A 27,455-nucleotide genomic window follows, 5' to 3' on the forward strand; every position below is an offset into this window, starting at 1 on the left:
TGCTGCAACTTAGGAGGTGTACACATCTGCAGGGCATCACCAGCGCTGCAACTCCCTGTTTGCAGCGCTGGCCGTACTCCTGTTTTGTCTCGGGTGTAGAGGATCCAGCACTGGTGATCCAGTGCTGGTAATCAAGTGTAGAGACTTACCAGCACTTTTCTTGACCTCCGTGGAATAAGCAGGTATCCCAGCATACCTGAGGAAGCCTCTGGTAATCAAGCAGGTCTCCTTCCCCGGTTTGCTCTCGCGTTCCCCAAACCCCCCTTGAAGCCGCCCAACAGCGCTGCAGTGTGGCCACATCTAACACCACTTGCAGCGCTGGTTGCTGTAAGTGTGGCCACTCTGCAGCGCTGGCCCTATACAGCTGTACTAATACAGCTGTAACAACCAGCGCTGCAAAATTGTAGATGTAGACATATTCTTAGTCTCTTGAACCAGTGAGAGATTTTTGTTATTAAAAACAGTGACTTCTTGAGCATGCAGGACAGAACAGTGGAGGGGGATGGAGTGCAACCCCACTGTCTTTGTGGCCCTTTGACACACCTGTGATGAGGGTCTCAGCGCTGCTGCACACAGTTGTATGTGACACTTTCTTGGAATTACTCAAAATCTCTCTGTTGGTAGTGCATGGATCAATTACAAAAACAGCTGGACTCCTGGCCTTCATGGAAAGCTACTTCAAGAACAAACTGATCCCCACCCTCTAGACCAGGGGTGGACAAACTACAGCCTGTGGGTCACATCCGGCCCTTCAGACTATTTAATCTAGCCCTCAGCTCCAGCCAGGGAGCAGGGTCAGAGGCTTGTCCCGCTCCGCATGGCTCCCAGAAAACAGACAGCACGACCCCCCTCTAGCTCCTATGTAGTTCGTGGAGACATGGCCAGGCGGCTCTGCACTCTGTCCAGTCTGCAGGCACCGCCCCCGCAGCTCCCATGGGCCACAGTTCCCAGCCAATGGGAGCTGCAAGGGTGGTGCTTGCAGACAGGGCAGCGCGCAGAGTCGCCTGGCTGTACCTTGGAGCCAGATGGTGGACATGCTTTCAGCAGCTGCTTGCAGTAAGCGCCGCCTGAAGCCTGCACCCTGAGCCCGCCTCTGTACCCCAATACCCTGCCATAGCCCCGATGCCCCCTCTGAACCCCTCAATCCCAGCCCAGAGCCCCCTCTTGCACTCCAAGTCCCTGATCCCCCGCCCCCCCCCCCCAAGCCCGCAGCCCCTCATGCCACAACAGCCTGCCCCATCCCTGATCCCCCTCCCACCCTCTGAACCCAATGGTCCCAGCCTGGAGCCCCTTCCTGCACCCCAAACCCCTCATCCTCAGCCCCATGCCAGAGCCTTTACCACCACCCCCTGGTACCCCACCCTAGAGCCCCACCCTGCACCCTGAACTCCTCATTTCTGGCCCCACCCCAGAGCCCACACCTCTTCCTGTGTCCCTACCCCCAATTTCATGAGCATTGATGGCCTGCCACACAATTTCCATACCCCAATGTGGCCCTCAGGCCAAAAAGTTTGCCCACCTCTGCTCTAGACCCACAGGGACCTACGGACACATACCCCAGTCTGCATCCTGGCATTGTGCCCTTGTGCCCAGACAGGAGGCTGAGCAATAACACCATGTCTAAACTAGCAAGCTTACAGCGGCCCGGCTGTACTGATTCAGATGCACTGCTGTACAATCGCTTGCGTAGCCGCTCTATGGCGACAGGAGAGAGCTCTCCCATTGTCATAATTACTACCACCTCCAGGAGCAGTAGCAGCTGTGCACACCACCACTTATGCCGGTGAAACTTGTCGCTGGGAGGCCGGGGGGAGGGTTCACGCCATTGAGTGACAAGTTTTGCTGACTTAAGTGGTAGTGTAGACATGGTCTGAGTGGTGGAATAAGTTGTCCTGCTACATCATCGAATTCCTGCCTTTATGTACAGTCCATTTCAATAGGAAATGGCTCTTGAACCAAATGTATCTTCTGCAGCATGTGGTGAATAGTCATGATACTGATGCTTGAGTGTTTAGTCCTCACGTAACAGAAAAGCCTTCAAGGAGACAAATAAGGGCAGAAAAGGCCCTTGAGTCATTAGCTTTTCGGGATTCACAGATTTTAAAGCCCAACAGGACCATCTCTTGCCTAGCTTTTAGCCAGCAAGCCAACTCTGATGTAAAGACGCCACCACATCCCTGCTCCTTAGTAGTAAAAAGTTTTGTCCATTTCCAGTTTGAATTATTCTGGCTTCCAGCCAGGGGCTTTCTCTATGCCAGACAATCACTGCGCTGTCTGTGGAATGAACTCACACAAGAAAAGGGTAAAAGACAAGCACTATCACCTGCAGGTGAACACTTTTCACAAAGCGATCCCTCTATATCGGGCCTGTCAGCCCTCATCCTCAAAGGAAACCTGCACAACAATTTCACAAGACAAGCTTGAGAGCCTGAATTCATTCCTCTGCTAGAGCAGGTCTGCACACAAAGTGCTACAGCAGTGCATAGGTGCTGATGCAGCATTTTAAGTGAAGACGCTCCTGGCGGCACAGTTAATCTACGCCCGCAAGAGGCGGTAGCTATGTTGATGGGAGAAGCTCTATATCGGGCATTAGCCTGGTATAAGTACGTTGCTCGGGGATGTGGATTTTTCACACCCAAGCAACATGGTTATATCAATAAATATCTGTAGTGTAGCCCTGGCCTTCATGGACTGAACAGAGACAATGGATTTCTGGCTTATTACAACAATCTGTAACCCACTAACCCTCTCTTTTTGTCCTCTGACTGCAGAGTTGTTAATGGACCATTCTATCCTGAATGGTCCCTTACAATATGTGCCAACTACTTATGCTAAACAATTTGTCCCCCCTTGTGCTTTGTTGTGATGCTGGGAGTTCCCCTTAGACCTGAAGAAGAGCTCTGGGGTAAGCTCAAAAACTTGTCTCTCTCACCAACAGAAACTGGTCCAATAAAAGACAGCTGAAGGCACAGATAGACACTATCAGATTAAAGAGCTGTAAAGGTTTTAGGATAAGCATCATCATTAGCCATAACAAGAGAGGCCAGCATGGATTTCCATGTGGGAGTAGTATGAGTATTTTCAGACAGGGGAGATGAGATAGGATTAGCCCTGGTCAGAGCAGCTTTGCTTCCCTCACCTATTGCACTGCAGGTCACAGCAGTTGAGCCAGGATGGCTAGAGAATTATTTCTAGTTCTAGGTGCTTGATTAGTCATGATGATCAATCAATCAAACTTCCAAAACTGCAGGGCTAAATCATAGCTCTGCCCTTCACCCCACACAGGGGGCAGCACAAGACGCTGACTCTGCCTCGTTCACCCCCACTTTGGTGGGGGTGGGAGGAGGAGTGCCCTGCACCTGGCAAAGCATGGGGGGGGGGAATGGAGACCTTGGCCCCACCTATGCCTCACCCACCCCTGCCTACTCCCCACCTACCTACCCAGGGGAGGATGTAGCAGCTTGGTAGCAACTACCTCTGTCCTGCAGTGCAGGTAGTTGAGGTGGGAAAACAAGGGGGCACCTTACACCCCCGGACCATCTGCCCAAGCCACGCTGGGACCTGGCCCTCAGTTGCACTTCGAAGTACAGATACTTAGCAAAACTAATTATCCAAACCTCTAGGCCTTTTCTTGAGGCTTTCAGTACTGTACACTTCCAGACAGGCTAGAAATACCACACAGTCCATCCTACCAAGGCCAACGAGTCATCGTGCATTAGAGACTAAACCTACCAAAACTCACTAGTTGCTTCTGCCCATTGAAGCCCGTGTGTTTGTTTAAATGCAAGCTCACTTTCTGGAGCACAGTGCTGCTGTCAGGCTTGGGAATCGCAGGGACCCTGTCCTGTCCATAGCCAGCTCCCTGGGATGGACAATCACCTACCGTGTGCTGATCATCATGGGATCCTTGCATTAAACAAAAGGATTCAAATACTTCCATCTTTGCTGCTTAGGGAAGCTTTTCTGTTCACTACCCAATCCCCATTAGCAAATAGATCTCAGCCTAGCCCTTTGGGCATGAGATCAGAGAACTGGTGATATGTTTCTTCCTCCCAGTACAGCAGCCAGTATTCTCACCATGCTGGGAGTGCTGCATTAAGGGCATATTGGGGCCCCTGTCTTCCTTGCCAGTCTTGCACCCAAGGAGAACACTGCAGAGCTGGAACAGAAGAGTCTGGCGTGCTCCCCATTGGTGTGAATCACGCTGAAGAATTAAGCATGACAGCTGCATCTGAAGCAGACATGAGACTGGAACACCAGGTGAGATCTTAGTCCAGATGTTCCTGAGACAATCAAGTGCTAATCCTGGCTAAGGGGTGGGTGGGAAGAAGGCTAGTGGTGCCCTGTTAAAATACAAGAGCCCACCTGGGGCCAGATTTTCAAATGCACTCATGACTACATTTACAGATGCTTAAAAAAGCTGACAATTGGGGGCAGATATTCAAGACAACACCTGAATCAGAGACCAATTTTTAAACACAGACAGCCCCCAACATACAAAGCCTTTCTGAAAATCCCAGTCCCAGAATAAACCCCCCTCCCCCCCACTGTTCTAGCAGCCATGTAATGAGGAACATCCACTTACCGACCACAACCGGCAGCACCTTCATAGCCTTCCTCTCACGGCCATTGATCTTGGCCTGTTTCTGTTTGTGTGCTGGGTGGGAGTACTTGAGGTGAGGGCAGGAGACAGTCTGGATGCCACTGTTCATCATGTACCCCATGGGGAAAGAGCACTCGGAGCGGTCATACAGACTGCACTCCTGCAGCTTGATCTCAGCCTGCTTCCTCTCCAGGAGGGGAGGTGGGCAGCACAGCTTCTGGCCACCCGCATACACGCTGCTCTTCAGCTTGGCTTTCCTGGCCTCCTCCCACCGCTTCAGTCCCTGGAACATGGCACAGTAGAGGACCAGCATGACCGGACAGGGGATGAAGAAGGAGCAGATGGAGGAGTAAACAATGTAGTTGTTATCCTCCAGCTGACACAAGGTGGGGTCCCTGTCTGGGACGTTGTTGAGGCCGAAGATGACTGGGGATGCCACGGCGAAAGCAAAGATCCAAGTGGTGGAGATGAGGATCAGCTGCCGCAGGTCGATCTGCTGCCGGTTGTAGTTCAGCGGGATGGAAACGGCGATGAACCTGTGACATAGAGAAAACAGGGTCAAGGCTGGTAGCATGGAGCTGCCCTGAGCTGGGAGAGTGGTGCTAGCAGAGCATGTCCTCTTCTCCCATCGATCACTGAGTGAGTTGCCTGCGCAATGACTCTGACAGTAAATGGAGCAATCAGTCAATGTTCTTCCACACCCAGCCCCGCACCAGGCTGAGATCCTGCTGTTGGTTGGGACCCCTTCTTCCCCTGCACGTTTAGGAGAACACCATCAGACCACTAAGCCTCATCTACCACTAGGCCATTCCCAGCAGTATTGCTACGTTGATGTACCCAAATCCTCATAACTCACATGGCACTGGCACAAAGTGGAACAGCAGCCGAGATCCAGCTGCACCAGCATTAGCCCCCCATGGTGCCTGTGCACTGTGGCATAATAGGGGTTTGTGCTGCTGTCTCTACATCCATGATGTTACACTGGTGTGAATTCCCTTAACATAAGCAGGGCTTTAGCGTCTCTTCAGGACAGGACAAATCTCATCTCATCCCTGGGTGAGATTCTATGACTTGTGCAGGAGCTCAGGCTGGTTGGTCGGTCATCCCATGGTCCCTTCTGGCCTTAACATCTGTTACTCCTGCCATTTTGGGGGGCCATGTTTGGTGATCAAAGGACGGGAGGGAAGGTGAAGTCCAGCCATTTGTTTGGGCGACATTCACTGCTTTGTTCTAGGGTAGCTGCTCCCTCAGTTAGTTCTTCCCTGACCCCACTCTGACACCCGCCTCCTTCATCACCCCTATTCTCCATCTAGGGATGCTCAGTTCCTTCCCAGGCCATCACTCCCTCTAGCAGACTGGCTGCTGAAGCCCTATGTGGTGGCACTGCCTCTCCCCTCATCATTCCCAAGAATATGGTGCATCATACCCACAAGTGCTACTCAGTGCATGAGCTCCTGATCTCACTGCCAACTCCCACCCCCCACATGGTATTTATTTCCCACGCTGCACTGCAGAAGAGAATAGCATGGCTCCCTGACAACAGGAAAGGGGAACTTTCTCAGCTGCCTTCCCCTCACCCTAATCATTACTAAAAGTTCCCACAATTGCCGCTTTCTCCCCTAGAAAGAGGGTGGCCATATCATTCCCAGGTTGAGCTTCCCACACAGCAGTGTAATACACATCCGCCCACACGAACTGCTTTATACAGAATGCTTTGCCTGTGTGCCTCACCACTACCTGGGATTTTGGCGTTCACCTCACCAAGACTCCCTCAATATAAAGCCTCTGCAGCGTGGAGGGGATAGTGCATTTTACTGTAGGTCACCAAGCATGTGCCAGATGGCGGTGGCCAGGTTATTAATGTGGATCAGTCAGTTCTGAGCCAGAAAAGCTTCTCCTTTCCTCACCTCGGGTTCCAGACAGCTGTTGTCACTTCAATTCATGAGACAGATGATGTATGTGCAATAACCCATGGTGTTTAAGACACTGACCATGGATTAAAAGCCACAGCTTGCAATAGCAATGTAGCAAATGTACCCTCGGACAGAGTTATTAATCCTCCGTAAATAGGTTCTCAACTCTTATTTTGCTGACATGCCATAGCCAGCCTATTGAAATGTAAATGAAATGAGCGCCTGGGGCTGTAATTAAATCTTGTAGGGAGCTATTCTTGTTACACGTGTGCTGCCAGGAGGAGGTCAGGCTGGTGTTTGGAGCACTGGGACCACAGAGCAAAGAGGGAGCTGAGCTCTGCAAAGGGCACTCTATGACCAATTGATCACTTCCCAGCTGTTTCTTACTCATTCCTTCACTGGCCCAGCTAACTTATTTCTGTTCAGGAATCGACTGTCACCTCCAAATCCCCAGGAAGGACAACCTTCCTGAACAATAAACAGCCTTTTGTGATGCAGCAATATCCTGCCACTGCCATCCAAATCATCCCGACCTGCTACGCTGGGTTCTGCTCTGTTTATTTCAAAGTGATAGGCAGAAAGCCAACATGGAGCCTTGCCACCAAGGAACAGGCGATATCTGCAAGTGGTGTTGGGCGTAGCAGCTTTCCCAGCCTCAAAAACAAAGACGGCATCCAACAGCTGTTTGGTGGCCTGTGTGAAGCATGTTAGGTCTAAATCCAGCTTCTAATGGACTGGTGTCTACACCACACCCCTTGGCCATCCAAGCAGAGAGGCCAGGACTGAAGGGGCCCTGAGACTTAACGCTCCGCTTACCTCAGCTTGGTCCTCTGATCTGGGAATTAGGGCAGAACTCTGGAATCCAAGTGGCTGAAGGCTTATTCTAGACATAGTTCACTCTCTCAAGTCAAACCCAATAAGGGACAGCTCTCATCAGCCCGGTTTCTGCCTTTGGCATCACTATTAACTGCTCCCAGACTGCTTGGACTCCAAGCCTTGGAGAGATGAGGGAGCAAATCTCCACCAAAACTGAGGCTGGAGATAGGGGAAACAGATTCAATCCAAGAGGGACTTCCCCAGGGGGAACAGGGCTAGGGACTCCCTGCATGGCAATGAGGAAAGTCCCAGCCCATCTGACCTCAGCACCGCTTCAATACAGAAGGCAGGTGGAGAAACATCCCTTCAATGATTTCCCGGGGGAAGGGTTGTAAAGCCCAGACAACAGACAAGCTCGGATGGGCTAAGTAGCTGGGGGATGTGCTTACCGATCCACGCTGATAGCACAGAGGTTGAAGATAGAGGCCGTGCACAGCATCACATCCATGGTCATCAGTGCGTCACACAGACCCGTGCTCAAGGCCCACACTCCTCCCTGGAACTGAGGGCAAAGAGAGGGGCAGTCAGTGCATGTCAGTCCCTGATGCCGCACAGGGCTTTGCAGGTCATTATGGGTAGACAGACTCTCGCTCCTCGCTAAAAAACAGCTGTGCGGATATTGCAACTCAGGCAGCAGCTTGAGCTAGCCACCCCAGCTCAGATTCAGGGGGCCAGACTGCTCAGGCTTGTGCGATTAGTAGGGATCTGTGCACCCTGGAACTATAAGTATCACTTCAACATGTTTTAATAGGGGATCCTAGACACATTCACAAGGTCTGAGATTGTCCTAGAGGGGAAGAAAAAAAAAAGGTTTAAAATCAGATAATCCCTTCTCTGTCCTAGCTACAATCCCCCACTGAGTTGACGTCCACGCAAGTGGTTTATTCACATGTTGTAGATCACAGCTTTGTTATCCCTTAATTTTTAGACTGGCTGGAGGTTCATGCTAAGGTAAGGTTAATGTTTCCACCCAAAACACCACCCAGCAGAACTGGGATACAATACAACCACTGCTAAAAGGAGTGGGGGGAAACCCACCTGAAAGTCATTTTTCATCAGGGTCCATAACCACCACCCCTGAGCCCTCAGAACAAAGAGGTAACCGATTTAATCTGAGATGGGTTCCCTAGTTAATTTACAGATCCTCAACCCCAAAAAGTGATTCCTCTTTTACTTGGTCTAAGTATGAATGCTCCATTTGTAAATAACTACACAGATAAATTACTACTCATTACTACACAATTATTTTACCCTGCCACACTAGATAACGAGCAGCCCCTCTGGGAGTATGCTAAAGCAGTTCTAGTTTTGGGGAAATGAACAACATAATCTCTCTTGGTGTGATCACAGCCACCATCCTTAGTGCGGGGCAGAGGAAAAGTGCCAGCAGCAATTTTCATTCCAGAACTTGGCCACATTTGTCTAGCACAGATTGGCTGGAGTATAAACTTTGCAGAGTATATACCCCACAATGGACCATCCCCCAAACAGTTGAATTGATCAGGTTGCGAAAAGCATTTATGGAAAATGGGTCCTTTCTGAACCCTGCAGAAAGGGGAAAAAAACATTTTGAATTTCTTTATGAACCCATTTTCCGAATTTTCAAACAGCTTTAAGCAGCCAGCTGACAATCACCTACACGGATGGGTGGGCTTGATGGAAAGGAGACATTCAAGGAACTTTGGACCAGCCTTGAGCTGATGCTTGCATCGACATGAGCAGTGCAGAAGGGACTTGTCTCTGTAATTCGCTGATCAAGGTGGAGTTTCAGGGTTACGATGGATAACACATTACTAGGAATAATACCCTTCCTAGGCATTAATTTGCAATGCAATTCTCTAGTCTCAGAGCTGGTCTATGCAATTTACATGGGTATAATTATGTTATACCCATAACTATGTTATAGCGACCTAACTCCCCACATAGACAACGTTAGGTAAATGGGAGGGCTTCTCCCATCACATAGCTACACTACCGCCTCTCGGGGAGGTGGAGTACCTGCGCAGGTAGGAGAATCCCTGCCATCAACATAGGCAGCATCTTCACTGAAGTGCCACGCAGCTGCTTAAGTGTAGACAAGCCCTCAGTTTTTGGAAAAGTTAACGGTCAGCTAACAGAACCAATGTCCCCTTACAAACAAAACACTAAGCTTAGCAAACAACATGTGTAATTTCAAATAATATGGATCATAATATGGTTTTAAATTGAGAGCTTTTGTCATTTACAAGGCTCTTTTGACCTTTCTGCAATATAAGTATTGCGTGAAAAGAACAGGAGTACTTGCGGCACCTTAGAGACTAACAAATTTATTTGAGCATAAACTTTTGTGGGCTAAAACCCACTTCATCGGATGCATGCAGTGGAAAATAAAGTAGGAAGATATATATATATATACACACACACACACAGAACATGAAAAAATGGGTGTTGCCATACCAACTGTAAGGAGAGTAATCAATTAAGGTGGGCTATTATCAGCAGGAGAAAAAAAAAAGTTTGTAGTGATAATCAGGATGGCCCATTTCTAACAGTTGACAAGACGGTCTGAGTAATAGTCGGCGAGGGAAATTTTGCACAGGGAAATAGTTTTTACTTTGTGTAATGACCAATCCACTTCCAGTCTTTATTCAAGCCTAATTTAATGGCGTCCAGTTTGCAAATTAATTCCAATTCTGCAGTTTCTCATTGGAGTCTGTTTTTGAAGCTTTTTTTGTTGGAGTACTGTGACTTTGAGGTCCCTTAATTGAGTGGCCAGGGAGGTTGAAGTGTTCTCTGACTGGTTTTTGAATGTTATAATAATTCTTGACATCTGATTTGTGTCCATTTATTCCTTTGCATAGAGAGTGAGTTTTCTTTCTGTTTAAACAAGTTTTAAATCTAATCACAGCATCAGGGTCACTTAGCAATTCAGTAATGTATTTATGTATTTCTTACCTTACCACATGCTGTACATTTTTTTCTGAAGCCATGGCATGCTAACACCACGATCTAGAATAAGCCAGATGTTTGAAGCGCAGAGGTTGTGCTCTCTGACTGTGCTAGGGTAGAGCTGCCAATGTCCCAGCAAGGGTTTGCTCAGTGGTCTGAGCATTGGCCTACTAAACCTAGGGTTGTGAGCTCAATCCTTGAGAGGGCCACTTAGAGATCTGGGGTAAAAAAAAAAAAAAAAAAAAAAAAAGGTTGGGGATTGGTCCTGCTTTGAGCAGCGGGTTGGACTAAATGACCTCCTGAGATCCCTTCCAACCCTGATATTCTATGACTTCTCCAATAAGCAACCTTTATCTTCACACCCATTGCATCTGCTCCTCTCTCTCTGAAGGAACCAGGTTATTTTGACCAGTGATCTCTCACTTAGTTCTGCCTGGAGATATGAGGCCTGATTCTGATCTCACTGACCAGTATAAAGGGCCTGATACAATGCCACTGGAATATATCGAAAAGACTCCCATTGAAGCCCTAAATCAGGAGTAACCCCACTGAGGCTGATGGAATTACATCAGTCTGAGACCAGAATCAGGACTGCAAGCTCCAGAAGTTCCCTGCTCTCCATGAGTGTTATTTGCTTCCAGTAGCGCACATGTGCGTGCTAGGTGCCGTGCAAAGCACAGTCCCTGCCCAATTTTCATCCTCACCTGGGGACGTTTATGCTTTCAGATGCAGTCAGAATCTGAGAGCTAGTCCCCACAGGCACTGAACCTGAGTGCAGACTGACTGAAGTCCGGAAGCCCATATTGTCTATGGGGCTCTAACATCAGCACAGAGGCTGAATATTTGGTGACCATTTATCTCCCCATATGACGCCTAATTACCCACTCAGTAACATCCGAGTGTCCTAGTTTCACTTCCCATTGCAGGTGAGCCAATGGCATTTTGAGACCCGAGTGTGGCCGGAAAAGCGGATGACGTGAGCTGAAAACAGCACAGAGTTACACAAATCTCATAGCGCGCTGTTAACTATGACATTTGCTAAGGCACAACCGCTTGTCCGCTTATTATACTGCGGAAACATCCCATTGCCAAGCTGAGGAGTAACAGTCACTCTCTTATATAGCCCTGGTGCAGTGGCTGCCTGAATATTTCATTCAGCTACTGCATTAGCAGGAAGATATTGATGGAACTGGAGGGAGTTGAGAAAACAGCAACAAAAATGATTGTGGGAGCTGAAGAGCTAGAGATAGCGTCTGGGGGAAGATAAAGAGCTAAGTATTTTTAAGGAAAGAGCTAAACACCGTTGAGACATGCTAAGAATCTGTATGCTCCTGGGAGAGGAAGAGGAGTTATTTAGCAGGATATGCAAGGGTAGAACTAGGAGCAATGGAATGGTGCTCAGAAAGGCAGGAATTTAGACTGGATATCAGGAACAGCTTCCTGGCACTGAGATATTTTAGCATGTGGAACAGTTTCCTTGAGCTAGTGACAGAGACTCCATTTCTTGGGACAGGTGAACAAAATATGCAGCATCAGGAATTACGGCACAGCACCATCCTGGGGCGAGTGCAGGTATCTCACGGGAGGGAGACTAGAGACTTACTTGGATCAAGTTAGGCGCTCTCTCTAAGACCAGGCCTCATCCCTTATGTCGTTGGGGGGGAGGGGGGAGGGGTTTGGTAAAGAAAACCATTTCACTGAAATCTGAGACTCCCAGCTTCCTTGGGAATGTCACAGGAAGAGTCTGGCAAAGAGACAGGTTGGGTGAGCCACTAGGGCTCTTTCAGCTCTAGCTTCAATGATTGTGACTGAGCCCTGCAGGGCTGTGCAAGGAAGTCAGGGGGCATAAGGTTCCTCCTGCTGTGTGATTGTACAGGGCTTCCCCAGATCAGGGACCCGGGGGTGGGCAGGAAGAGCAGCTGCTCCATGTCTGACACTCCTTTCAGGTGAGAATGTGGGCAGGGCCGGAGGTGGAGAAGACTGGATACAAGGTGGCAAGCAGGCTCAAAGGGAACTGAGACTTGGAATCGCTTTGGCTTGCTGGGGTGGTAGAGCTTCATGCTTTCCCTTGCTCAGTGCTGAAAGTACACACTCAGTCTTGCCCGTTGTTTGCTATAGAGGGGGACTTTTGCACCAGGGAATCCTCCCCGGCACAGTAATAGGGGACTGTCTCAGAGCCAGACTGGCATGTATGCCAACTGCTGTACATACTCTGTATATCTGAACAAGATTCTGCTCCTTCCCAACCCCTCTTCCCCTCTCTTTGTCCATCCTTCAGTGATATCTCAAGGCTGACTCTGCAACATTGCAGGTCATTTACAAGATGTGTCCCCCAGACCATGGACAGGGGTCGAAAGGAGAAACTGGGCTGTTTTTTGGTAAAGCACAAACATCTTCAGTCATGGAGGGGTGGGCAAGGGGCCATCCAAGTAAATACTTTTTGTAAAAAATGTCCTTTTATATATAAATACAGATAAAATACATACACTAGTGTCTAATGGACCAATGCACCTTGCACCCCAGCCTCCATTGCACGCGACAGAAGATCGAGGGGAATTACAATTATATAATGCAAATCTTGCTCCAGACTGAGCACCCCAAGTCAGATTTTGCCACTTTTATTGATGCTTAGTTGTCCCTTTCTCTGGGGTCAAAGTGTGGTTTAACCACAAGCCCTGTATAACTACCAGCACAGTTGTGCTGCCCCAGGAGCAAACCAGCAACCAAATTATGATTCGTGATAGTAATGCTCTGGTTCTCCCATTCTCCAGACAGATGCCCCGGATCTCAGTGAGGTCCACTATAAATGCAAACAATGGGAACTAAACTTTGAATCCCTTCATCTCTGAGTTGAGCTTTGATGTGTGAAAGTCTAAACCCTATGCTCATGCACCATCCTTTTCAACAGAAGCAACGACATTAATACCATATCCCTTTGAAGTCCCCCAGAATAGGAAGGGACAAAGTTTGAAGGAGAGGCAGGGAAATCCCCAGTTGGAAGCTGCTCGCTGTCACTGGGCAAGTCTCATTCAGGCAACCCAGTAAGCCTCAGACCAAATAAATACTACATTGCCATTTCTCAGGTATTCCTGCAAAGTTAAAGAGATGCCGATGCCCCATGGAAAACCATCAACAAACATCTGCTGAAAAGCTTCGATTTTATTAACTCAGTTTAAGGAATTGTTTAATCGAAATGCCTCCATCCCAAGTTCTGATAACTTTCCTTCCCTTGCTCTAGTTAGAAGGATGGTCCATGAAGCTAGGTCTAAGATTTTGCACACGTAAGAACTCTGCTCTCTTTAGAAGTAATAGGTTCAAAGTTTAGTTCCCATCAGAGCTTTGATTTTATTAACATTGTAGGTGGTCCCCTGAATTCTTTGCAATTTCAAGGTTCTACTGTATTCAGAATCCTTCCCAAACACATAGTTTACAAGGGAAGGGAGCTGCACAAGGATTAATAGCAATCAGTTGTGATGTCAGTGCAAGGTTGTGATTTCTGCTGAGGAGTAGGACTAGATGGACTCCAGGGAAATGGTTATTTTTGTGCAAACACCCTCACCAGAACCTTGGAGCCAGATGAAGGTTCAGATCAGACTTAATGTTTTGAACCTCTCTCTAGAACTGGCCAAATACAAACACCAACACCTTGGGCATTGGGAAGGCATTTTGATTCAGTCCTCAAGTCAAACCCTCAAGTCTTGCCACATTCACATCCTGGGGGCTAGGTCTGACTATTAGAAAGACAGGAAGTTCGGATCTGAGGGCCAAGGTTTTCAAAAGTCCCTGTGAGTTTTGGGCACCTCATTTTTGGTATGCCCAGCTTTAAAGGGACCTGATTCTCAAAGGGCAGGAGCTCAGCACTTTCTGAAAATCAGGCCCCTTTAAGAAGCCTCAAGTTGGGGACCTAAAATCACTAGTCACTTCTGAAAGGTCTCAGCCTAGGGTTTTAGTTCCTCTCTAGGCTCCAGCAGAGAAGGAGACAAGAAAATATAAAGGTGAATCACTTCTAAATAGAAAAAGTCTGTTTTCCATGTGGTATTAGCAGCATTTAAGAATGACTTGTTGCCATGCAGCATGACCCTCCGGATGCATTAGCTAAGACACCTCCAACTGCCTCTTGGATACTTGACTGACTTGGAATTAATAGAGACAGAACTTGCTTCATTGGGTCATGTGATTAATTGCTACCTAATTACACTAGGTTGCAGGAGATTAGCCTGTCAAGGCACACAGTGTAAAGCTTTAAAGATCTTATATGGCTTAGGCCTCCTTTAAATAGTGCTTAAAGGCAACTTAGTTTCCACCCGCTTTTATTTTCTGCTTTTTAACGGGGAAAAGTGTTCTGTTTTTTCCATGGGAAATATTAGCAGCTTTTCTGCCAAAGCTGGATCTCTTTTTAGTGAACATTCTCTTCACGCAGAGCAGATAATGGAACTCAATGTAGAAGTGGGTTCCCCCAGCCGCCACCCCCCAACCCCAAATCCCATTCAATAGGTCTTACAAAATTCTCTAGGCGTGGTTTGCACAGCTCTTGCAAGAGTTGCATCAATAACCAGCCTGCTGAAGGCTAATGAGAGGCCAGGCTAATTAACTAGTCCCTATTCAAAGAGCTTTAGTTGTCTTAACATCACTTCTTAGGGTATGGCTACATTTGGAATTTCAAAGCGCTGCCCTGGCAGTGCTGCGGGAGCGCGGCCGCGGCAGCGCTTTGAAGTGTGAGTGTAGTCAGAGTGGCAGCGCTGGGAGAGAGCTCTCCCAGCGCTGCATGTAAACCACATCCCTTACGAGTGTAGCGTGCAGCGCTGGGAGCCGCGCTCCCAGCGCTGCTGCCCTGATTACACTGACGCTTTACAGCGCTGTATCTTGCAGCGCTCAGGGGGGTGTTTTTTCACACCCCAGTCGCAGCGCTGTAAAGTGTGAGTGTAGCCAAGGCCTTAGAAGATGGGTAGCCATAGGTCTGTGTTTGGCAGAGGTGACACACACTGCCTTTAACAGGATTCACTGACAGTCTGGTGTATTGGAAGGCACATAAAGCTAGATGCTTCAAGGCATAAGTCAATCTCTAGTTGACTGGGGTTAGAAAGCAGCTTTCTTTATAGGCAGGGTCTTCCATAATTATCCAGTATAGGGTTTCTCACACCTTTTTTCAGGGAGGTTTTGAGGCCTGTGCTATAAAGGAGATCAGACTAGATGAACACAGTGGTCCCCTCTGGCCTTAAGACTCAATTTATGAATATATCAAAACATCCTCTGAAGCATCTGGTGCTGACCACAGTCAGAAACAAGACACTGGACTAGACGGACCACAGGTCTGATCCAATCTGGCAACTCCTATCAGAACATCAGCTGCCAAACCCGCTGTATCATGTGCAGCCACCCCAAGATCCTACGACAAATCATGAGACAGGGAAACAACTCAGATTACCTTGATCTCTTGGATCCGAGACTCCTCTCTGAAGAGAGCTGGACTGATCTCGGTGAATGTGCCTTCTCATGAACAAACATGAACCCTAATGTCAGCAGCAATCCCACACTGGCTATCCACTGAGAAGCAACAAAGCTAATGAAATCTTGGGGGTGGGGGAGGGGAGGGAATGAAGGTATGTGTGTCAGCCCCAGAGCTAGATGCTTTACTCTGCCTTGCCAGGTTGGAGGCCCAGGCTGGACTCCTGGTGCCTTGCTTGCTGGGCTAACAGAAGAAGTAAAGAAGGAGGATGAAATAAAGGGCTAGATCCACAGAGGGATTAAGTGCCAAACTGCCAGTTTAGGTGTCCAAGTCCAAAATTTAGATCCTCAGAATCCCCACTCAGCTGCTCCCTAGCCCTAGAGGTGCCTACATTTCTGCCAGCGGGTGTTCACAAAGCTGCCCAGATCCTGACGCCTCCTAACACAGCTCAGCATCGAAGTCCCGGTGGGATCCTCCCAGTAGGCACTCTCTCATCTAACTCGTCCGCATGGCCTGATCTGGCAGAAGCCTGAGGTGGTGCTGCTGCCCCCTTTATCCCAATGATTGTATCCTTCACCCAAGGCAAAGGAGACACAGATTCAAGTCCCTACTCTGCGTGACTGGGAGCAGGGACTTGAACTCCCATTTCTTGGGTGAGTGCTGTAACCTCTGGGCTATAGGATATTCTGGGGTGGGTCTTTCTCAATCTCTCCTGTTGAAGCTGTTCCACTTTATATAGACACAATTAAATAGTCATTGAAGCAGGAACTGGAATGTGGGTGTCCTAGGTGAGTGCCCCAACTACTGGGCTATAGAGTCACTCGCTCTCTCTGGCCCGTCATTGTTTGCAAGAAAGGGATGACTGGCTTAGTCATGGCTGTGAATCCAACGTGGAGGGATATGACCCCTTCTGCCTGCACTTAAGTACCTAACTCCCTTAAAGAGGAGTGGCATAGGCCATGTGCCTCTCCATGGCATTTCTTCCTGGCTAGCTTAGGTGGCTCCCCACTCAGCATGCTAGTTTTTGTGACTCCCATTCTTAGGCACGTAATGCGTAAGCAGCCTAGGTGCTTAGCTCAGGGCTATGGATTTGCCATGTAGCAGGGCACCTAAACATCATGCAGAGTCTAAGTCCCCTTTGTGGAGCCAACCCAAGATGTCCTGCACCACATAACAATGGCCTCTTTGGATGAATAAGGAGCAGCACTGATGGATTCTGAAAGGAGCTGCCTCTAGTCCTCTTTGACTAACAATATGGTGACTGCAGTAAGTCACGTTGAGAGAGAGACTGACATCCTCACCGCCTAAAGGACCAATGCAAAAATTACACCAGTAAAAAGATTTATACACGAAGCTTGTGAAGGTGTAATTTACAGGATCTGAGCTTCTAGCAAGCTCAGTTTACATGTTTACATGCCAGATACACTGGGGGCAGCTACTGCTGGAGCTCTCTTGTTGACTAACCCGAACAAACTGTTCACTCTAGAAGACAGATATTTTTCTGATCTGTAGTGCAAATGTCCTCTTTCCTCAGGAAAGCGTCAGCCAGAACCAGCCTCTTACAGGACTGAAGGAAGAGCAAGTTGGCTGGAAGAAACAAGGACCATCAGCAATTTGCCCAAGGTCCTTTCCCATGTCTAATCTTTGCGGCCAAGTTTTTTTGTGTGTGTGTTTTCTTTTTAAGTGACTAGTAATTTTTGGCTGTCCAGCTTGAGACACATTGAAGGGGTTGACTTTCAGAAGGCGAGTGCTCAGCACTTTCTGAATAATCAGGCCCCTTTAAGTTGTCTCAGGTTAGGGACTCAAACTGAGGCACCCCAAATATAGTCACTTTTAAAATCTAGGCTTTGGACTATAACAACTAGTCTTCACCACCACCTCAGAACCATTCTGGCTCCAGATTACAAATATCCTTAGAATTCTAGGGATGAATGAATTTGTTTTCCCCATTAAGACTGCATTATTCTGATTGAATCTTTAAGTGTTATCAGTGAAAGAGTACAAGTCTCCCAAAAGCCATGGGAAATACTGGAGGGAAATGTTCTCGTTTTTCATCCAGGACTTCAAGAGAAAAGTTCTCTAATAGGTGAACAAACACACGAGACACATACCAAGCAAGATGCTCTTTTATACCATACAGAAAGCCACAGTATCTAACTCCAGTCTAAAGAAATAGGTAATAAATGGTTGAGAAGTACTTTGTTCCAAGAATCACCCAAGAGACCCAGAAATGCCTTGGCTCCAAAACTGATGACCTGTAGTCAGAGCATGTTAAGTTTAGCAGATCCGCTGAAAATCTTCCTTTCCTCCTTAATCAATTACAAAGAGCTAAGAGACAAAGTAGTTTACGTAACCAAGCCACACAAATCTGCTTGCAGAAATTAGTCCCTTCCACTCCTAAGACTACTGGTTTGAGGTGTCTGACAGACAGGCAATAATCTATGATCCGCTATCTCATGAGCCATTAGGGTGAGAAATGGATGCTTTGTCCCACTGGGGAGCTGGCATTTCCCACTCCTGTCCATCAGGATAAGGCTTCTAGCCCTGGTCAGTTGCAAGATATCAAACCTTGTGTCACAACATTAGGATTTATAGAAAACTTCTCTAGAAGCATAGCTGCTCAGTTAGTTACAGAGTGTTGTTCTCTCTTGCAAAGCTCTCAAGAGTTGACTCATGGTGCTAAGGCAGGTAAATCTGACAGGAAAAGTAGAGTATGTGGGGTGGGGATCCAAACAGCTTAAACACAACAACCACCACCACCCCCTCCAATGTCTAAAATAATTCTTTTCTGAAACAATGTGAGACAGATACAAGATGCAAGTGGTAGAATGAAGGTTTTATTGGCAGAGCTTTACAACAACCTGTGGTACAAGGAGAAGGATAGTTGTGTGGTTAAGTGACTGGACTGAGCCTATGGGATCTGGGTCCAATTGGCCATTCTGCCAATAGGAGCTGCAGGGGCTGGTGCCTGCAGGTGAGGGCAGCATGTGGAGACCCTTCCCTCCCAGGAGCTGCTGCCGGATATCCTGGCCGCTTCAAGGATTGTTTTATAATAGAATGAAAATAAGTTTATTAAACAAAAAGCCATAGGTTTAAGTGATATGAAGTATGAGATTGGACTTAACTGTCTCCAATAGTTCTAAGCAGATGGCAAAGAACTACAAAGGGATCTCACAAAACTGGGTGACTGGACAACAAAATGGCAGACAAAATTCCATGGTGATAAATGCAAATATACATTGGAAAACAATCCCAATTACGCAAATAAAGTGATTGGGTCTATATTAGCTGTTAACACTCAAGAACGAGATCTTGAAGTCATTGTGGATAGTTCTCTGAAAACATCCACTCAATGTGCAGCAGCAGTCAAAGAAGTGAACAAAATGTTGGGAATCATAAAGAGAGATAGAGAATAAGACAGAAAATATCTCATTGCCTCTATATAAATCCATGGTACGCCCACATCTTGAATACTCAGTGCAGATGTGGTTGCCTCATCTCAAAAAAGATATACTGGAATGGGAAAAGGTTCAGAAAAGGGTGACAAAAAATGATTAGGGGTATGGAATAGCTTCCGTATGAGGAGAGATTAAGAATGAGACTTTTCATCTTGGAAAAGTGATGACTAAGCGGGGGATATGACAGAGGTCTATAAAATCATGACTGGTGTGGAGAAAGTAAATAAGGAAATGTTATTTACGCCTTCTCATAATACAAGAACTAGGGATCACCAAATTAAATTAATAGGCAGCATGTTTAAAACAAACAAAAGGAAGTATTTCTTCACACACGGTCAACCCGTGAAACTTCTTGCCAGAGGATGTTGTGAAGGCCAAGACTGTAACAGGGTTAAAAAGAGAGAACTAGATAAGTTCATGGAGGATGGGCAAGGATGGTGCACCTAGCCTCTGTTTGGCAGAAGCTGGAAATGGGCTACAGGGAATGGATCACTTGATGACTACCTGTTCCGTTCATTCCCTCTGGGGCACCTGGCATTGGCCACTGTCGGAAGACAGGATACTGGGCTAGATGGACCTTTGGTCTGACCCAGTATTGCTGTTCTTATGTTCTTAAGGAATAAAGACAGAAAGGGTTACAAGCAAAAAAAAGTAAAAATATGCTTCTAAGACTAAAACAATTTCAGCAAGTTAAAATCTTTGCCTAAGCAGGTTTCTCACCTAAACTCAGTTCTCAGAGACTTCAGCCCCCTTGGTTAAAGGACATAGCATTCTGTGATTTCAAGAGCTCTAGCCACTTGAGTCCCCCAAGTGATGGACAACTATGGAGTCCGTACTCCTACTCCTTTTTTTTTTTAATAGTTCAGTAAATCTTTGAAATCATGTATCCTTTGTCTGGAGAAACTTATTTATCAACTCTCCCTGATGTGCATGGTTTAAACCAGGGGTAGGCAACCTGCAGCACGTGAGCTGATTTTCGGAGGCACTCACACTGGTCGGGTGCTGGCCACTAGTCCAGGGGGCTCTGCATTTTAATTTAGTTTTAAAATGAAGCTTCTTAAACATTTTAAAAACCTTATTTACTTTACATACAATAGTTTAGTTATATATTATAGACTTATAGAAAGAGACCTTCTAAAAACGTTAAAATGTATTATTGGCACGCAAAACCTTAAATTAGAGTGAATAAATGAAGACTTGGCACACCATTTCTGAAAGGTTGCCGACCCCTGGTTTAAACACATTTAATTCATGTATTTTCAGCATATATCTATAACAGGGGTTGGCAACTTTTGAGATGTGGTGTGCCAAGTCTTCATTAATTTAAGGTTTTGCATGCCAGACTGGCAGTGTGGACAGCAGATGGAACCCCAGACCAGCAGCGGGCTGAGCTGCTCAGCCTGCTGCCGGTCTGGGGTTCCGTCCACCAGTCCCTGCCAGCCAGGGTCCCAGCAGCTGGCCCCACTCAGCCCACTGCCGACCAGGTTCCATCCATCCAGGCCGGCAGTGGGCTGAGCGGGGCTGGCAGCTGGCAGCAGCATACCACTAAAAATCAGCATGCATTCCACCTTTGGCATGCATGCTGTAGGTTACCAACCCCTGATCTGTAAAGTCCTTTATGGGTTTACCATACATACATCATGCAAGAATATTAATGACCAGCGAGTTTGTAGTTTTCCAATGATATATTACACGCCACCTTTTGGATAAATATCATGACAACAGTGTGTTAGGTGTAGTGAGTATGTCAGGCCTCACAAAAGTTGCTGACACAGAACAGTGAACCACGAATGGGCCTCTGTGTCACATGGCCTCTCGACATTACTGAAAAAACACCACATTTCGCCAGCCATGAATAATGCAGTCATCCCAAACTCGCCATAAAGTCTTTACAACTCACCACCGTTACATCAACCTTTTCTTTTCTCAGTTGTTATAAACAGCACAAGTAGGAAAGTTAGGCAACCTTAACATTATAAGACCCCGTTTTCAAGTGCTTCTAACTCTGCTAGACAAACTATTTGAGCTGATTTTTTTTTTATATGTTAAAATGGTTACGCTATTTCTCAGAACAAGGTTATTTTCCCTAAATCTGTTCTGAGAAACAGCTTTACTGTAACTGTAGACCTAGGTACTATTCATTTTTTTTTTTTTTAAATTCAGCCTGAGGGAGGGCTGCACACTTCATTGCTTCTGTAGGCTGAGCTTTATGGGTTAGTCAACTTGAAGTGCAAATGGCGTTTCAGATTTTCTGAAAACAAAAACAAACAAAAAAGTCTATGTATAGAATCTATGTACAACCTCTAGCAATTTTACAGAATGCTCAACTAAACATCAATTTGATTGTGAAGTTGTCTAAGACAATCCTTTATTTTATTTTTGCATGATGCTGTTGGTCACCTCACAGAATTGGATTTCAATATCGTGTAGTTTCCATAGCATGGGCAATTGCATGGCACTCATTGGTAGCTCACTAAGGAGGAGTTTCACATGAACAGCATTTGGATTGTCACTTTGGCCTTGTCTACACCACAAAGTTGCAGCGCTGGTGAGGGAGTTATAGCGCTGCAACTTAGGAGGTGTACACATCTGCAGGGCATCACCAGCGCTGCAACTCCCTGTTTGCAGCGCTGGCCGTACACCCGTTGAAACTCGGGTGTAGAGGATCCAGCGCTGGTGATCCAGCACTGGTCATCAGGTGTAAACACTCACCAGCGTTTTTCTTGACCTCCGTGGAATAAACAGGTATCCCAGCATACCAGAGGAAGCCTCTCTGGTAATCAAGCAGGTCTCCTTCCCTGCGGTTTGCAGAGGGGTTCAGGGAACGCGACAGCACACCACAGGGAAGGAGATCTGCTTGCACGGGGGTTCAAAAAACACCGGAGCAAACCGCTGGGAAGGAGACCTGCTTGCACGGGGGTTCGGGGAACGCGACAGCACACCGCTGGGAAGGAGGCCTTCTTGCAGGGGGGTTCGGGGAACACCGGAGCAAACCGCTGGGAAGGAGACCTGCTTGCACGGGGGTTCGGGGAACGCGACAGCACACCGCGGGGAAGGAGACCTGCTTGGGGGGGGGGGGGGTGTTCGGGGAACACTGGAGCAAACTGCGGGGAAGGAGACCTGCTTCCCCGCGGTTTGCTCTCGCGTTCCCCTAACCCCCCTTGAAGCCGCCCAACAGCGCTGCAAGTGGTGTTAGATGTGGCCACACTGCAGCGCTGGTTGCTGTAAGTGTGACCACTCTGCAGCGCTGGCCCTATACAGCTGTACTAAAACAGCTGTAACAACCAGCGCTGCAAAATTGTAGATGTAGACATACCCTTAGTCTTTATAGATATCAATTTTGTTTGTGGTATGATAGCAAAGTGTAAAATTCAAGAAATGATAAATACACCTATGTAGGGACTTACTTCTTTTAAATTGTGAGTTTAAAGTTCTTTTTACACCCCCCTGCCACCCGGGGTCATGGATCAACATTCCCATCGCACACCCAGTCAGTACTCAGCCTGGGCTGAGGAAGTTAACGGTCCAACCGGTGAACCAAATACAGTGATGAATCCTGGTCACATGACACCTGAGGCACGTTGTGCATATGCTAAGTAGTACACACACCCTGCCTTATGTCAGAGGCTCCATGTGTCCCCCCCATTTTCTGCTCCCCCATATTAGGGTTCCCCATTCAACCTCTACCCCATGCCAAGTATGTGCGTCTCCTTTTTCTCCCCCTTCCAAATACCTTTCTACCCACCCCAGATTAAAACGGAAGGACTGATAGCTGGTGCCCTCTCTCTTCCTGGGTTCACTCAGTCACAGAGCTGCAACTGGCCCAGCCACTCCCACAATCCCCTGGTCAGGCTCTTACCCAGGGCATGATCTCCCCAAGCTGCATACACTGTCCTTGCTCCCTCTGGAACAGTTGGGTCTCAACAAACCCAAAATCCAGCTGCATCCTCCATCTCACCAAGCCAACAGGTTAAGACTTGGGGATGCCCTGCCTTGTTTCTCCTGGGGTTCTGCCCAAGACTACACCCACCTGACCTCATCCTTGTGATTTCACCTAGAAATGCTTCATGATTTGGTTCCCATGGCAACAGCCAGTGAGGTCATCACAGCAACTGGTGCAATTATGCTGCCAAGCCTGGCCACACCCCAGTGCAGTCCTGCTAAAAAAGAGTGAAAATGGCTTTTCTAGTTCCTATGCAGAATCCTATTGATTTTGATGAGAATGCCTAAAGCATTTCCTGAAATTCTGGAATTGATCAGATGTGGTTTTCAAAAGTTATCATGTTAAAGACAGACAGAGAAATGCCATCAAACTGAGCACAGGGCCTAACTTCAGTCAGTCAATAACGTGCAACCGCCTTAATCCTCTCCTGAGGACTAGAGTTTTAGTTGTAATAAAGAAAGTTGCGTTTGAGATACAGAAACACAGCCCATGTCAACAACTTCAACTAGCTCTTTTGATTTATTGTTGTTGTAATAGCCAGAAGCCTCAACTGAGTTCAGGGCCCCATTGTGCTAGGCAGGACCGGCTCTAGGGGTTTTAGCACCCTAGGCATATGGCAATTTCGCCACCCCGCACCCTGGTCCCGCGGCTCCAGTGGAGCTGCCACAGTCGTGCCTGCGGAGGGTCTGCTGGTCCATGGCTCTGGTGGAGCTGCCATAGTGGTGCCTGCGGGAGGCCCACCGGAGCCACGGGACCAGCAGACCCTCCACAGGCACGACTGCAGCAGCTCCACCGGAGCCGCCTGCCACCCCCTCCGGCAAAACAGGCACATCGCGAGAGAATTCCTGCTTTAAATATATCACAGACAAAAAGGTAGGAGAAAGAAAGAATTAAGGGAATCACAGGTGAAACCCATTGAAGACAACAGCGAAACTCCCACTGACTTAGTCAGACCAGGATTTCACCCCCAATTATGTCTAAATCTTTTAATCAGCTCTGTGAACCTCAACCACATTATCGACAGAACCACCAATGTCTCTAAAAATCAGAAATAAGAGGTTCCTGCATTTCAACAAGAAACTGCAAGCTGCTCAGGCCTGTCCTGTTGAGGGGGGGAAATCCACACTGATTTATTTAGATAAAGGGATATGTGTGCAGCGGTGCCGTAACAAGGACAAGGAGAGTGAGGCACTTGCCTCGGACACACAAAGCGGAGGGGTGCAGCTCTACCGCGATAGGCGGCGCTTCGGCAGCAGCTCTACTGCCGCCGCTCCTTTGGCCGCAATTTGGTGGCGGGTCCCTGAGTCCCTCTCAGAGGGAAGGACCCACCGACAAATTGCCACCAAAGAATGAATGAAGCGGCAGCAGCAATTCAGAGGGAAGGACCTGCCGCCGACAGGGACTCAGGGACCCGCGGCTGAATAGCTGAAGAGCCTGAAGCCTGGAGCCCGCCCTTGCCTCAGGCGCAAAAATTCCTTGTTACGGCTCTGTTGTGCACTCAGGAACCTAAACCGAACAAGAGGCATAAAACCTCTCAGGAGGGCTGCCTCAGCTAACCACTGATGATTCACTCATCACTGCATGAGATGGAGGCAGGATCTAAATTCAAACTATTGCATGTTGTTGTCACCACACATCAAATACCAATAGAATTTACACTGGAGGCAAGAGAAAGCTACTGAATTTTAAAAACAGATAGTGATAATTGCTTCACACTCCACCCCCTCATCTCTCTGACCTGCAGCGTCTGCTCACCTTTCCTTCCTATAGGCCTGCCGTACACTACGCGTTTAAACCAAATTTAGCAGCGTTAAACTGATTTAATTCTGCACCCGTCCACACGAGGCCCTTAATATTGATATAAAGGGCTCTTTAAACCGGTTTCTGTACTCCTCCCTGACGAGAGGAGTAGCGCTGAAATTGGATTGCCATGTCAGATTAGGGTTAATGTGGCCGCAAATCGACGATATTGGCCACCGGGCGGTATCCCACAGTGCACCATTGTGACTGCTCTGGAAAGCCATCTGAACTCGGATGCACTGGCCAGGTAGACAGGAAAACCCCCGCAAACTTTTGAATTGCATTTCCTGTTTGCCCAGTGTGCAGCTCTGATCAGCACAGGTGGCGATGCAGTCCCAAATCCAAAAAGAGCTCCAGCATGGACCGTACAGGAGATACTGGATCTGATCGCTGTATGACAGACAAATCTGTTCTATCATAGCTCCGTTACAGAAGATGAAATGACAAAGCATTTGAAAAAAATCTCCAGGCTATGATAGACATAGCAGTGTGCTGTGGCCTATGTGATAAGCGTAACGGAAAGCCAAAGAATCAAATGGATGCTCATGGAGGGAGGGAGGGGGTACTGAGGACTCCAGCTATCCCACAGTCCCCGCAGTCTCCGAAAAGTATTTGCACTCTTGGCTGAGCTCCCAATGCCTGTAGGGTCAAACACATTGTCCGGGGTGGTTCAGGGTATCTCTCGTCAATTTACTCCTCCCTCCAGTGAAAGAAAAGGGAAAAAAATTGTTTCTTGACTTCTTTCAATGTCACCCTATATCTACTGCATACTGCTGGTAGACACGGTGCTGCGGCACTGAACAGCAGCATCCTCTCCCCTCCCCACCCCTCCCCGGTGGCAGATGGTACAGTACAAAAGGACTGATAGCCATCCTCGTCATCCTGCGAGTGCTCCTGGCTGGCCTCGGTGAGGTTGGCCAAGGGCGCCTTGATAAAAATAGGAATGACTCCTGGTCATTCCCGGCAGATGGTACAGAACGGCTGGTAACCATCTTCATCATAGCAACTGGGGGCTGAGCTCCATTAGCCCCCCCCCCCTTTCATGTCTAAAGAAAAGATTCTGTACTGCCTGGATTATCATAGCAGCTGGAGGCTGCCTCCCCCTCATTTAATCTTACTAAAAAGTCAGTGTTTCTTATTCCTGCATTCTTTATTACGTCATCACACAAATGGGGGGACACTGCAATGGTAGCCCAGGAGGGTTGGGGGAGGACGGAAGCAACGGCTGGGGTTGTTGCAGGGGCACCCCTAGAATAGCATGCAGCTCATCATTTCTGCAGGATCTGACACGGAGCGGCTGTGCTCTCTGGTACACTGGTTCTCTAGTACATTTGCCTCATATTCTAGGCAGGACTGACTATTTTTAGATAAAACATAAAGGAGGGAATGACCCGGGGACTCATTCCCATTTTTGTCTTTGCGCCCCCAGCTGACCTCAGCGAAGGCCAGCCAGGAGCACCCATGATAGCAGCAGATGGTACAGAACGACTGATAACCGTCATCTCATCGCCAGTTTACAATGGCATGGCAGACGGTAATCGTCTCTGCTACCTTGCAAAGGCAAATGAATGCTGCTGTGTAGCCCTGCAGTACCACCTCTGTCAGCAGCATCCAATACACATACAGTGACAGTGACAAAAGGCAAACGGCCTCCATGGTTGCCCTGCTATGACGTCTGCCAGGGCAATCCAGGGAAAAAAGGCGCGAAATGATTGTCTGCCGTTGCTTTCACAGAGGAAGGATTGAGTGACGACATTTACTCAGAATCACCCACGACACTGTTTTTGCACCATCGTATATTGGGATCTCAACCCAGAATTCCAATGAGCAGGGGATACTGCGGGAACTATGGAATAGCTACAGGATAGCTACCCACAGTGCAACGCTCCAGAAATTGACGCTAGCCTTGGTACATGGATGCACACCGCCGAATTATTGTGCTTTGTGTGGCCGCGTGCACTCGACTTTATACAATCTGTTTTACAAAACCGGTTTATATAAAATCGGAATAATCCTGTAGTGCAGACGTACCCTAAGTGACATGTGAATCAAAGAAAGACCATGAGGGCATTAGTTTCTATGGCAAGTGATGTATCTGAGCTGAAAGTTTCAGATCCAATTTTTAATCTCCGCTCCAAAGTTTGAGATTGTTAGATTTGATGTTCGCTTCACTACAAAAAACCTACTCAGCCAAAACGTTAATTGTTACTCCTGGATTTAAACTAGTATAACACCACTGATTTCAATGGATTACTGCCATGATTTACTCCAGCATATCTCTAAGCATAACTTGGCCCACTTTGGTGGGGCAGTTTGAATTAACCTGGACTGAAACAAAGGGGGGGGGGGAAATCAAGCGCTGAAAATCAAGCACCCCATATTCATTCTCACACGCTCCCCCATGTAAAATATATTCCAGCAAGATAGTGTAAGAAACAAACCTCTAGATGCACTGATGTCTGGGTGGGATAATATAACAAGACTAGCC

At 47.7% G+C, this 27,455-nt stretch overlaps 1 protein-coding gene across 1 annotated transcript in view; it reads right to left on the minus strand.

Annotated features, from left to right (window-relative positions):
- Window positions 1–27,455, minus strand: part of DRD4 (dopamine receptor D4) — a 34,105-nt gene that overhangs the window by 2,993 nt on the left and 3,657 nt on the right. The window contains exons 2-3 of the mRNA XM_030560687.1: window positions 7,782–7,894; window positions 4,586–5,139 (exon numbers count right to left, since the gene is read on the minus strand). Coding sequence (XP_030416547.1) covers window positions 4,586–5,139; window positions 7,782–7,894 — 667 coding nt within the window. The remainder of the gene's footprint in view (window positions 1–4,585; window positions 5,140–7,781; window positions 7,895–27,455) is intronic.

Source organism: Gopherus evgoodei, chromosome 4, assembly GCF_007399415.2.
Source record: "Gopherus evgoodei ecotype Sinaloan lineage chromosome 4, rGopEvg1_v1.p, whole genome shotgun sequence".
Lineage (NCBI taxonomy): Eukaryota > Metazoa > Chordata > Testudines > Testudinidae > Gopherus > Gopherus evgoodei.